The sequence below is a fragment of the Mustela erminea genome, chromosome 3, assembly GCF_009829155.1.
Source record: "Mustela erminea isolate mMusErm1 chromosome 3, mMusErm1.Pri, whole genome shotgun sequence".
Lineage (NCBI taxonomy): Eukaryota > Metazoa > Chordata > Mammalia > Carnivora > Mustelidae > Mustela > Mustela erminea.
In genome coordinates, this window is record NC_045616.1 from 27474904 (window position 1) to 27488992 (window position 14089).

At 40.0% G+C, this 14089-nt stretch overlaps 1 protein-coding gene across 3 annotated transcripts in view; it reads right to left on the reverse strand.

The window, feature by feature from the left end:
- Window positions 1-14089, reverse strand: part of CEP120 (centrosomal protein 120) — an 81784-nt gene that overhangs the window by 24725 nt on the left and 42970 nt on the right. For all 3 annotated transcript variants that reach the window (XM_032335486.1, XM_032335487.1, XM_032335488.1), the window contains 5 exons: window positions 13077-13173; window positions 12825-12977; window positions 12220-12309; window positions 4791-4883; window positions 3183-3344 (listed from right to left, as the gene is read on the reverse strand). In XM_032335486.1, the coding sequence (XP_032191377.1) occupies window positions 3183-3344; window positions 4791-4883; window positions 12220-12309; window positions 12825-12977; window positions 13077-13173 (595 nt within the window). The remainder of the gene's footprint in view (window positions 1-3182; window positions 3345-4790; window positions 4884-12219; window positions 12310-12824; window positions 12978-13076; window positions 13174-14089) is intronic.

The window sequence follows — 14089 nt, forward strand, 5'->3', positions numbered from 1 at the left end:
ATTCAACAGGGTCATTTTCCCTTATGCTAAAACATGTTTATAGCAGAAAATTTAGGAAATCCCTAAACTATAATGAGGAAAATTAACAACATACAAAAGCTTTTTAAGAGTATGAAATTTGTTATAAAACCAGTATCACCAGAACATTTTTGGTAAATTTTAGATGGCAAATGAAATTCACTTTACAAAAACACCAATACTACTAGAAGGGCACATATAAGAACATATTGTGCATTATATATATATATATACGCTAATTATGGATGAAAACATAAACTTTTAGTGTGGCATTTATTTTACTTATTATTTGACGTTAAAAGAACTTCGTAATTCAAATACTATTACAACTTAAGTCATTTCAAGATGATTTGCCCCAATCCCTTCATTTTTGTGGGCCGGGAAGTAGCAGAGACATAAGTAGCATCGAATGTCTTCATCCCCTAGAATTATGCTCTGAGGAGAGCAGGCAAATACTCTGTTAAATTAAAAAAGCAAGACGACCTTGACTCAAATCTATATATAACTCCCCTCTGAAGAGTTTCAGAACTACCAACCCCTGCCCCCCCTAAAAAGACAGGATATTAAAATGTTCTTTTTGATTTGATCTGGGTTTTTTTTTAATGAAATGAAAATAAGCACTGTTAAAGATGCCTTCCAAAAACATGTCACACTATGACTACCAATCATTAGATAAACCCATTTATCTTCTCACTAAGACATAAGACTTAACTGAATTTGAAATACTGAGAAAACCTGTGACAGAAATGGAAATTCAATTATCAATAACAAATTCTTATTTCATGCCAGGCAATACAAATCGTTCTAATTAGGATTTATCTAGCATCTAGGTATTAAGGTGTTCTGTTACCTGAAAATTCTTCATATGACTGAAGTTTACCTCTGCATATCTGAACTTTCATTTTTAAACTTGAATTAGAACCTTTCTCAAGCATCTCCATCATACTTATTTCTGTTTTAAACAAAAGCTAACAGACTTGATATTTGTTATTTTTTCCAGCATTCAGAGAACTCATCATAAACAATTACTGTGGCTCCAATCAGGTTGTACAAAAGTAAGCTATGAGGCATAAGGGCCTCTTTCTCTTGTGCTAAGTGGTCCCTAAACACGGACGGCGTTATGCGACTTGCTTTTCTATACGGGCACACAGACACTTGACCACCTTTCACTGACAGGGTGTCTTTTTGTCCTTTCTACCTGTCTTGTTAGAACCGTGTGTTGAGTATATAGAACCTGGTTCTGAATCAGGGCCTAGCATGTTTTCTTTTATAGGAACTGTGATATGTTCCCAAGTAAGGGCTGAGCACTTTCAGCTCCCAGACACGTGTGCTGCCCCACAGCACCCTCCAACCTCCCCGCTAGATTTTCCCCAGGTCTCAGACTGTGTTTTAGGGGAGTACTTGGGGTAATTTTTCCAAAATACCAGTTTGTGCCAGAAAGGTTCTTCCCACAAAGATGTGAGCTAATTACGTCAGTCTGGGACAAGATAGGAACGGTTTTTTTAAAAAGATCCTGTGATGAGTCTAATACACATTAGAAGCCTCGATCTTCCTGCAAAGTGGGAGAGGCACTACCTGTGAATCCTAGTCACAACTGCCCACTTACATAACTCCATCTTTTATATTTTAAGTGAGGCCTCTATAACAATCACGTTTGTATTTACTATTGCCTAAACAATGGGACTTTAACTGGCCCTGAACAGCTATGGAAACTATTCTTCATGCCAGAATTTACCGAAGAAGTCTGGAGGCATTCACCGTGCATATTTAATCTATGCTGAAATTTCTGAAGAAAGAGAAGCTGAGTTTTTAACAGCTTGATTCTGCTTTTTTTTCAGCAAATATTAAGCCCCTATTATGTTTTGAAGACTGGCTGGACTCCAGGCATACAGATACAAACCCAAAGAATTTTATGGAGCTAATCATTTGACCCTGATCAAACTATCATGCTAATGAAAATAAAAACAAACTGCTCTAACATTTAATAAAAACTCGACTGAGACTTAGAGAATAAGGGTCAGAGAAGATGGCTCTAGGGAAGTGCGCTATAAACCCAAGGAGGCTAAGAGAAGTAGCAGACACTGAGATGCTCTGGGGAAGGCAAGCACAGTCGGCCTGAAGACCGAAGGACACCCAGTGTGGCTGAAGAGCCTCCAGCAGAAGTAAAGGACTGGGAGAAGTGGTGAGAGAGGTAGGCTGGGTCCCCAGGGATGCAGAGGTTTGTAGGGCAAGCTTATCACTCTGATCTTTATCCTAGAGCAGTAAGAGGACACTGGAGGATGTCGGTGGAGGAGGTCAGGCTTCCCAAGTTTCAAAATTACCACACTAGCTGCAAGAGGAAGACCAGAGCAGAGGAGTCCGTGACTGCAGTGTATGGACAGGGGCGTGAGGGTGGGTTTCCCATGCTTTTAAGAGATCCAAGTACAGAGGCCAAAGGGCGATTAGATATTTGGTTCTGGAATGCAAAGGAAAGGGCTGGTACATAAATGTGAAAGTCCCCGAGGTGCACAGTGTCTCTGAAGCCACAAGCACGAATAAGACTGTTCAGTACCAACTGAAGCCTGGGCCGGGAGGACGTCCAACACTGACTGGCTAGAATAAGGGAAAAGAAGCCCACGGAGGAGCTGGAGGGGTGGCCAGCAAAGCAGAGGCAGACCAGGAGACCAATGGTGCTCAGGGTGAAGGAAGACAACACACCAACACCAGGACAACAGCGAGGAAGCCACGAGGAAGTGTGAGTCAGAGGACAGGAGTTAGAGGAGAGGTGGCTTCGCAGCACCTGGGCTGACACCTGGCTGCAGGGACAGGGCCGCAGAGGGGAGTGGGAGAGGCAGACAGGGGAATGTAAGGTGACAGAGCACACACCGTTTGTTCCCCAAGCCTGGCTCGCAACTGAACCAGGTCCAGGGGCACATGAACAATGTATTGGCCCCCACGAAATTTATCAGAAATAACAATCTGGATTGACTCTTAGTTCCTTCTCATGTCAATAATGGTAAAGGAAGGAACATTATCCCAGTGTCATCTTTCATTTGATTTAGGAAGACAAGCTCTGACTTAAAGTATATCTGAATCCCGCCGCAATCAATATGATCAACAGTCGGATTGACTGTATCTTTCTAACTTTTCAGCGACTACAGCTAAGCTCTGAGCACTGCTCCCACCTGCTGCTGCAGTCGGAGTTTGTCCTCTTCGAGCTGTCTCATCTTCAACCTCTCGAGTTCAACTTGATGCACACAATCCTCTTTGGCTCTCCGGATAGAGTCCTGAAGTTCTTGCAGGTTCCGTTCACGTTCTAATTTCAGTTCCTTTCTTTCTCTTTGAACCTGACAACAGATGCATCCGTCAGAGGTTGGCTTGCTCTGGGCTACATGACACTTGTCCAGTACTCTCTCATCCTTATATACAATGTTCAGAATATGTACAAATTTATCTCCATGTCCTTTTCCATTATTAGAATTAATGTTTAAACATACTGAAATGCCAAATTTTAATCCATCATTTAATTCTAATATAAAAGTACCTCCAAAACTCCATACATGACTTGCAAAAAACTCAACCAAAAAGGCCCTAATCACTTAAAATTCCTATTTGAATAAAACTCACTGTACTACCTAAGCAAATATGCCCAAGTTTCTTTTCTTCTTTAGCCATTTCTTATATTCTGAGGGTGCCTGGGTGGCTCAGTCGGTTAAGCATCTGACTCAGTCTAAGATTCTTTCTTCCTCTTCCTCTACTCGTTTTTATTTGCACACACTCTTTATCAAATAAATAAAAAATCTTTAAAAAAAAACAGGGCGCCTGGGTGGCTCAATGGGTTAAGCCTCTGCCTTCAGCTCAAGTCATGATCTCAGGGTCCTGAGATCAAGTCCTGCATCGGGTTCTCTGCTCAGCGGGGAGCCTGCTTCCCACCCACCCCCCTCTCTCTGCCTGCCTCTCTGCTTACTTGTGATCTCTCTCTGTGTGTCAAATAAATAAATAAAATCTTAAAAAAAAAAAAAACACAAATGGGGCCGCCTGGCTGGCTCAGTCAGTTAAGCAACTGACGTTCAAGCTCAACTCAGGTGTTGATTTGCGGGCGAAGCCTAGCAAAACGTGGAGCCCACCGAAAACAAACATTCTGCCTAGTAACACAGAAGGTGACTCAGCCTTAGTATTGATGTTTGAGCTTAAATATATCAGTTTCCAAATCATTTTAGAAATTCCAGAAAATATATGAGGCCAAAGTCAGGGAGATATGCTGAGAAAAATTTTGAGAAACACGTGTGGTTAGGGAAGGGGCATATAAATTTAATGTGGAAGAAATTCTAATTATTTTGAAACTTCTGCAGTAATTTAAATAAATACTTTGGGTAAAATTCAGTAAGACCTAACAAAATGGCTAGGTAGGCATAGCACTAACAGAAGTTTTCCTCCATCCTTTGGAGCTAACCTTTAATGGTCAACCAAGAAGGGTGTTCCCTTCTTACTGAGAACAAGGGCAGAAGGCTGGGCCACGAGCTTGTACTACATTTTCTCTATGTGGGAAACTTCACCAAAAGTCTCTACCATTGCAGATGTCAGCCAAAGCTGGCTGAGTAACAACATTTCTGATAAATACTTTGTTATCTACTCCTCCCATTCTGACCTCTTATTGAATAGCACTTTTCTCCATCATGCCCACAAGACCATTTCCATGAAATGGATTTCGTACGAACACAAAGGAAAAGTAATAGCATGTACCTAGAGTGCAGATTCTGAAAAATGAAGACATAAGACAGGAATACAGTTACCTCCGATTCTGCAAGGACAAGCTGCTGCTCTCGCTTCTCTAAGTCAATTAGGGTTTTTTGAAGTTTTCCTTCTAGAACAGTATATTCAGCCACCTACAGTACAATAAAAGAAAAATTACCTTTTCCCCCCAAATCAAAACATGAACAAAGTCAACACTGCATACATTTTAACATACTGAAACATATGATGTGGGAACAGGAAAATCATGAATTATATCCACCAATTCAAAGCAGAAATTCTTGCTAGTACTCTAAGGAAGGAAGCCCCTCTAGCGTCTGCTTGGCTATCTCAAGAGACATTCAGTTTCCTGAGGAAGTTCGTTCTCCCACTGGACAATTAAACTGCCAGTAAAATCCTATGTTCAGTCAACATCCAGTTCCTTAAAAATCTGCCTTGGTCACTATGCCAGTATTTCTCTGATGCCCCCTTCATCACTTATGCTCCTTCCCTGGAACTACTTCTGTTGCTAGGTCAGCTCATCAGTTTCAAGTCCATCCTCCTCATGGTTCAGATCCAACTCTTCCCCGCAGTTCCAACAACTGACCTCATGATTACTTCTGACCTCATGATTAGCCTTGTACCCTGGCTGCCGTAGGCCTGCAGTCCTGCTGTGAGTCCCGTTCACAGTAAGAGGTGTGCTAGCACAGCCTACACAGCATGTAGGACTCTTGACAGTTTCCTGTCCTTCATTTCTAACTGATCATTTTTACTAGGACTTTCTGAACCTCACCAATTAGTCTCCACAGCCCAGGCCACATATTAATCTTTTTCCCATAGTCAACAGGAACTGTTTTATTCTCCCGAACCTTACTTGTAATCCTTAGAAGAAAAAAATATCTGTCTTCACATATTTGAATCTGGTGATAGCCATCGTATATCCTCTGAGTTCTTCTCCAAGATAAACACAAGTTTTAGCAATTATTCACATATTACCATTTTCACATCTAGTATCTTGGATTTAATCTAGAGTCTAGATTGTAGACTAGGTCTTTTCAAAAAAAAATGTGGTACCCGATGTGATCTCACTACTTCAGAAGCCAAAGAATGTTCCCCGCCAGCGACAAGAACAGCAAGTACATTACCTTGGTCTAAACTCACATGTGCTATTTCAGGATCCTAATCACACCATTTGCTATGTCGGAGAAATTCCCCCAAGGCTTTTGTTTTTAAACCTGGGATAACTATACCCACACACCTATTGTCCAGAAGACTGCTGTGACTACAGAATTTGACATCTGTCCTCATTAAACTTTATTTCAGTGACTTAGGCCCAACATACCAACCAATCATGATCACTTACGTAAGAATTCTGTTAATTCTACCACCTACTTTTGGTTTATCTAAAAAACAAAACAAAACAAACAAACAAAAAACCAACTAAGTGTGCCCTACCTCCTTATAAAGTCATATAGAGACACGGAAACAGGATGGTGAGTCAGAATTCCAATGTTCTGCCCCTGGCAACGCAAATGCGTGAGTTCCCAGAGCTCTGTCTCAGGAGGTGTCCTTTCCTGCTACATGACCTCTGCAGATGACCTGAGGCACCTACCATCACGTATATGAAGAACTCCCAAATCCAGACTGCCAAGTCAAAACCCCCTCCAGAGATTCAGACCTCGAATCTACTGCATATGCCATTACTCCCTAGATTATCTCAAACTCAAAAATGTTTAAAAACTGGAAATCACCATCATTTAAATAACGAGTTTTTATGGCAAACCTAGCAGGTATGGGTAAAATAAAGTCCTGTGGTACTTATATTCTGAGGGAAGACCCAACTATGAACAAGGAAGTGGATATTTAAGGTAATCTGAAGTAAATGCCAGGATAAAAATAAGGAGAATGAGTGTCTAGTTGGTGGCCAGGAGCAAAGGAAGAAGGCATATTTCCGAAAGATTATCCTAAACAGAGACCAGAAAGTACTTCTAACAAAAGGACATTCCATAGATCCTGAGGTAGGGGAAGGCCAGGTTGTTAAGAACAAACTGTAGCAGCAGGCTGACAGAAATGAGGTTACAGAGGCAGCCAGGAGGTAGATCACATAAGGCCTTGAGGCCTTGTAGGACCCAGTAAACCATGGGAGTTTTACTCTATGTGCCATGAGGAGCATCACAGGTTTTTAAGTCAAGGAGTGCATTGTCTGACTTCTGGTACCAGAAGTGAGCTACCGGGGTCAGGAAAGAGAAAGGGATACTGAGTTAAGAAGTAAGAAGTAACTAGTCATCTGTGAGACACATAAAGTCATAAAGGAGGGAGCTCAAAGTGGTTTGTTTCCAGGATACATATTCAACGTGGAGCCATGAGGATTTGCTAATAAACTAGATGTGGAATCAGAGAGTCAAGGATAACTTGCCTGTAGCCTGAGGAGCAGAGCAAAAGGTGTCACCTTTTATTTATTAAGAGGTGGAATCAACAGGAACAAACTTATACAGGAGGGAGATACAGAGCTTGTTTTTAGGCAGGTTACATTTGAGTTGCTTATGAGACAGTCAATAGACAGTGTCAACAGCCAAGTGCAGAGTCCAGGGAAGACGCAGGGGATGCAAGCAGATAAAAGTTATATATAATACATGTGTATTATGTACACTATGCGTACTTGTACCTAACTCGTATAGGACAGTCAGAAAGTGGATGACAACACCTGAAGAAATGTAAAAACAGAAAAGAGATTTAAGGACTGGGCCTTGGGGCAAGCCAATAAACCCAGCAGAGGCTGAAGGGAAAAAATGACTCAGCACGAAAGTGGGGGAGACGGGTGAATTCAGTAGACAGGAGGAGAGGTCAAGCAGAGAAGTGTTTTAGAAAGGGCAAGACCAAACTGGGTGAGCATGAGGGAGAGGGAATAGAGTCATCAGGGAAAGCAGGAGGAGTGGAGGGTAGCCATGAGTATTCCTTAAGTCTTCAAATCGTAAACCTCGTTAATGCCTTTTCTTTAACTCCCATTCCGCTTTTCTCCACCACCTTATCACAGCTCTGACTTTTGGGCCTTCATCTCCTTTTATATCTATTATTGCCTCCCTGGTCTTCCTGACTTGAGCTTTACCCTCCTCCACTCTCTGCCCACTAGACTTCCACCAGAATAACTGTCTGAAAATGAAAATCTCATTTCCTTGTTCTCTTACATAAAAGTCTTCATTAAAAAAAGTAAGTTTCTCAAATTTCTACCTTTCCCAAGCTGGGTTACCAGCTGAACCACAGAACATAACAAATGATTCAAGTAAGTATTTTCTCTGTCTCCTCTCAAAATGGCACACGACTATTCCAACACATAGAAGCACAGGCTAAAATTAATCCATCAGCAACCTTGGATGCTGGCAGGCATTAGGCCTTAATTCTCTCAGGAAACCCTGGCTGAGAAAGTCTGCAGCATCAAGTATAACCTCCTCAAAATGGAACAGAAGAGAATTTATATTCCATAAACCTCTCTATACCTTATTTCTTGAGGCATACCGTCTCCTCCCTCCTTCCCACATCAAACTACATACAGTTTTCTTAACGCCAAGCCAATTTCAAACTTCTTTGTTTGGAATGTCCCTTGAGTCCACCTAGTAGTATCTGCTAATCTGTATCAAAGTGAAAGCATTATCTTATCCATGAAACACTTCCTCACATTATTCCCTTATGTAGAACTGAGGTCTTCCTTCTTTGTGGGTACAAGATAGCAATCTTTTGCTATCTGATGGAAGTCATACAGAAGACAGAAGAAACATGATGTCAGCTATGCAGAAGGCAGGACAAGACCAGAGTATCATACTCATACAACATTAGTTTAAGACACATTCATTACTTAACAATCACTGGGTTTAGCTCATCAGTCTGTACAACCAGGTCTTTAGCAATATACTGGATTCTGGAAATACAGATTTGGAATATTTCACTTTTCCCACAAGGCCTCAAGGCCCCAAGTGGATAGTAGATATAGGTCATTATGTTATCTGTTTCAAGGTTAACTAACCCTTCATTTATTTGGGGGGAAAGTTTATGTATAACTCCAGAGAAGAATAAATTATTTTATCAAATAGAAAAATTTCCACTAAAATAATCTGCTCCTTCTCAGGGAACAAAATAATCCCTCCAAAATGGTCCCAGAAGATGACCACAAAATATTAACTGATAGACTAATAAACCCAATCACCCACAAGAATATATACAATTAGATGCCTATCATAAGCTTAAAATATTAATTTGTTATTATGAAATACTGGTGTCTTGCAGATCTGACTCCATGTAGTTTTATTTACTACCTATACTCCTTCACCACTACATCCTGAATTGGTGGGCTATTAGCTAGTTAGCATCTTTTTGGTAAGGCAAGATGGAAGTTCCTCATAATAAGCAGATGAGTTCCATTTTACTATTAACTAGTTATTTTGTGCCAAAGAGCAGAAATAAGAAGAACTTTAAATGGCTACATAGTATGTTCCACCAATATTACCCAGACTCCTTCAGATGAACTTTCTAAGTATTGAAAGAGTTATACATTGAAGAAAACAGGTAAATAAAGTGAAAATGAATGAACAGAAAAGGCTCACACATTTTAGACCTAAAATAGTACAGTGAGATTCTCAGAGAATTCAGCTTGAAAGGTTTCATCCTACTGAGGAAAAAATTGTTTTTTTCTCCCCTAATGGACTTAATTTTACAGTAACTTATCAAGTTTTAGAAAACAGATCTCATCTGAGTTGACCATATTCTTGTAAGATGGAGCACACCCTACACTAGATGACTTGTTACTGTTCAGTGTATTTCAGTCGAAATACAATGGCAACATCCAATGTACTTTTTGATGGGACTAATTCAAATAAACAGCTCAGCCACTTACTAGACAAATATCATATTCCATTTTCTGAGCAGAGCCCTTACTAACTAGTCAGAAGCTTGTCAATTCAAGCTGAAATGGTAGGAGAAATTGTATATATGGGAAGCCAACTGAGAAGATTAAAAAGCAAAATTACAACCAACCAAAAATGACTTTTTTTCAATTCATTACATAAAAACTGATTTTTTCTTTCTTTCCTTTTTTTTTTGGCACTAGAAAGCTCAATTAGGGCACAAGCTGGATTTGTCAAAATTATTAACTAAAAAATGTTTCAAGATTGGACTTTTGCAAACCTCAACCCTGGAAAATTCTTCAACAGCATTTAAAAAATGGTACAACAATAAACTCGTCTTGGGGCGCCTGGGCTGCTCAGTGGGTTAAAGCCTCTGCCTTTGGCTCAGGTCATGATCTCAGGGTCCTGGGATCGAGCCCCACATCGGGCTCTCTGCTTAGCAGGGAGCCTGGTTCCCTCTCTCTCTCTGCTTGCCTGTCTGCCTGCTTGTGCTCTCTCTGTCAAATAAATAATCTTTAAAAATTAAAAACAAAACAAAAAAAAAAACAAAGAAACTCCAATAAACTCGTCTTGCCTTAAAAGCTAAATGAAAAATTCAAAAACTTTAAATATTATATGGCTCACTCAGATGCAATTCATAAAGGATACTTGAGAACTATAAATGCTACTTAATATACAAGTCATATTTAATACAAATACACACATACTATAAAGTTTGTGTGAGGGCCTCTGACTTTTTAATTTCGGTTATTTGCATATTAAAGAACAGATGCTTTAAAGTAGTCCTATTATCTTTTTCTTATAACTCACTAGTTTTTCACATTTTTAATGGTTGAGAATTAAGGGAGATGAAGTTCTGTTCCTTTCAAGTCAAAGGCTTGGGGGCCTTCTGCTCAGTCTACCCACAGAAGACTAACTGCCCTGACCTCCCCCAAACACAACTGGAACAACCCACACAAAACAACTGCTTTCACACACTGAAGAATGGGCGGCCTGGGACCATCATCCCTGACAGAACAGAAAAAAATGAGGCCCTAAAAGGAACTCTGGTGCACTTCCTAGAGGCATTTTCCAGACACTAGTTCAGAGAAGGGGGGACCCAGCAGAGCCTCACAATCTGGCTGAGTTGAGGCAATAGGTGAGTGAAGAGACAGAGGTGAGTCAAGTTCATGAGGGAGGAGGGAGATGCAGAGAAAGTGAGCCCCAGAGATGTGCAGAGTAGTCTACAACCCCGCAAGGCCGGGACATTACCACTGGAAAGCTGTAGGATGAAGCATTCCCAGAGCTCGGACAGGTCTGAGAGGAGTGTGCGTTCCTACCTGTCTGATGGGAGAGATGCTGTAACACACCAGGCATCTACATAATCCTATGGAGCCCAAGCAGAATGGGGTGTTCTCAACTCACCCTAGTCAAACTAAATTTAAAGGATCCTACTCATCCCAAGTAACATCATGTCACGACAAGATCCATCAACTGACAATGTAAAGTTCACAATTTCTGGTATCTAACAAAAAATTATCCATCATGCTAAGGAGAAAATGTAACCTATGACCAGGTGAAAAAAACAACAGAAAGGGACCTCAAAATGATATAGATGTTGGAATAAGTAGATAATATATTATAAAAATATTGTAGATACTAAAAAGGAAAACATGACCATGAGGAAAAGTGGAATATGTTTAAAAAAAAAAAAAAAAAAAGAAAGGAAAAAGGTCCTAATGGACCTTTCAAAGATGAAAAGCGCAGTATATGAAAGGAAAAATTATGCTCAACTAGGTTCATGGCAATTTAGACCCTTCAGAAGAAAAGACAGGTGAACCTGAAGTCCCAGCTATAAAAACACCCAAAATGAAGCACCGAGAGAAAAAAACTAAAAGCAGATTAAACCCAAGCATATTAAAAAAAACAAAATAACAAACCCCTAGCATGTCCGTAATTACCCATTAAAAAAATGGTTGAAGTCAGAGAAGAAAATAAAGTAACTTCCAAAAACATTCTAGTCCGTACCCTGCTCCTGTCTCCTGGTCAAGTGTAGCAAACCATCCTGCCATTGGCGTCTTCTCCCACTTATAGATACATCATTAACCACTAATACAAAAGTTACATTTCAGTATTTGCAACATCTCTAATTTTCAGGGTTTTTGTTTTACACAATAACTTGAGTGTGAATAGGTTAAGTACTGAACTTCTGCTTTCTGGATTAAGATCAGATGGTCTCATTTTCTTTTTAAAGATGTCATTTTTTCCAGAATTAAGTTCTTTAAAAGGGCTTCTAAGTTTCTGATTTTTTTTATTAACAAATCATAACATTTATATATACTTAAATGTCTTTTCTTTTTTCATACAGAAATGGGCTTTTTTCCTAGAGTATTCATTTTTTTAAAGAATAATACATTTGCAGGGTTCAAAATTGAAAAAGCATCTAACAGCTTAAGAGAAAGGCCTTCCTCCTATTCCTGACCCATTCATCCACTTTACCCAAGCCAATGTACAACCACTATAACTTCGATATTCCACAGATTTTCTTTAATGCATGTACCAGGTACTGTCGTTAATAGTTTCCCTTTCCACCTTTGATGTCTACAGATGCGATTACCTTTTTCTTTACAAGCGATTCTCTCTCCCGGTCTCTTTTCTTCCATTCCTCTGCAAGAGCCTGCATATGAGCCAATTCCTTCTGCTTTAGCTACAAGAGGAAGACAAAACAGTCCCAGCAAACACGTCAGTATTTCCAGCACACAAATCAGCTGTTCTGTGGTAAAGAATTAATACTGTTCACCACTATGTTTCTTCCAGGATTCTCTTTTATTCCTAAACTAAAGAAAGGGAAGGCCTGAGGCAAGGAATGCCCATATGAGAATAAAGCTAACGTAAGACCTGTTCGCTCTCTTGTTTCCAGAAGGATGATTCCAGGCTCCAGGAGGGAACGCTACACGAGGGCCTGAAACTAAAGATAACATTCAAGTATTCAAACTTTGCCTTGTAACCTTCAGTCCGAATCCTGCCCCAGAGTCACGGAGAAAGTTTAGGGGAATTCTGTGTAGCTTCTGCCCACTTGTCATTCATGGAGTACTTTTTTATTGTTTTTCTGTAAGAGCAAAGCATTCTGGATATTCAGAGGGACTGGGTAGGGTACCCAATGGACAGAGGGAGAAAAGCCTTACGGAGAAGAAAAGCAATGTAGTCAGTGGATAAAGTCACCTGATTTTCAAAAATGTCTTCCTGCATCTCTTTCCACATTTCCAGCTCCAGAGCAGCTTTGTATTCTAAGGTTTCTCGAGGCTCTGTCTGGACTTCTGAAGGACAAGGTGCCGGAGGAACGGAAGGTGGCTTTTGCTGCACAGCAGATAAACCCTGACATCGGAACAAAAATGAAATGAATCCCACACGCTCACACCCGCAGTGCAGGAGATCCACCGTAAGGAGTCAGGTTTCATTTTCAGGGATACTGACCTGAGACGAATCAGAGACAAGGATCTCACGCATTTTTACGAGTCCATAATCTTCGAGAGTTACTGTGTAAGAAAGATCCATTATCCTGTTGTTTGACCTACAGATGGATCAGAAATATCTTAAAATTCATGGAAACCCTTTCCCATTATTTCTTCGTTTATTTCCCCAATGCTATACAGTGACTCGGTCACATTTCTTAAACCTGACACTCCCGCTACTCCAACTGCAGTTAAGTTCTCTGGGCTTCAATCAAGACCTTCCACATACAGGATCGTACTTGAGCATAAACACTCTAATTAGCACATACCCACATTTATTTTAAAATGACCTCTAACACTGTAGATGTAGAAAAATGTAAAAACCTAATGTCGGTAGGTAATCATTACTGAGCTTTCATTTCCTTCCTCTCTTCCGTTTTCTGCATGTGCAGAGGGACATGCACTCATGCATGTTAAGATCAAACCATTCTGTCCCTCTCTCCATTTCCACCTGGAGCACTTTTCTGAGGTCATCAACATTAACTCAGTGTATGCTTTAATACCAATACAATATCCTAATGAATTTACATAGTAAAATTAAGAAAAAAACAATTCCCCTCATCTTGATTATATAAAGATTATTCTGAATTCTTGTTCTACCTTTTCCCTTGGACGAAGCACTTGTACATAAATCTTTTACTGGATGTGAGTGTTGCTTCAGGATAATTCCTGAAAATTTGTTAATCATATGTATTATTACAATGAGGATTTCTCTATCAGAGAACTACTAGGAGCATTTACAAAACTGTTAGAGGAGAATACAATCTTGGCTACAAGAAATGTAGCTTTGTCTAAATCTATCTGTTCCATAAATCCTTGGTCAAACACAACTTCAGTGAATGGAACCCACACATGCAAACCTTTAATAATCAATTTTTACATTTTCTTCTAATCTCATAGCCTTTAGAAGACATGAATAAAGCAAAATTAAGCACTGTCTTACCTAAGTGTCCTAAAACGTTTCTGTCTACAGAG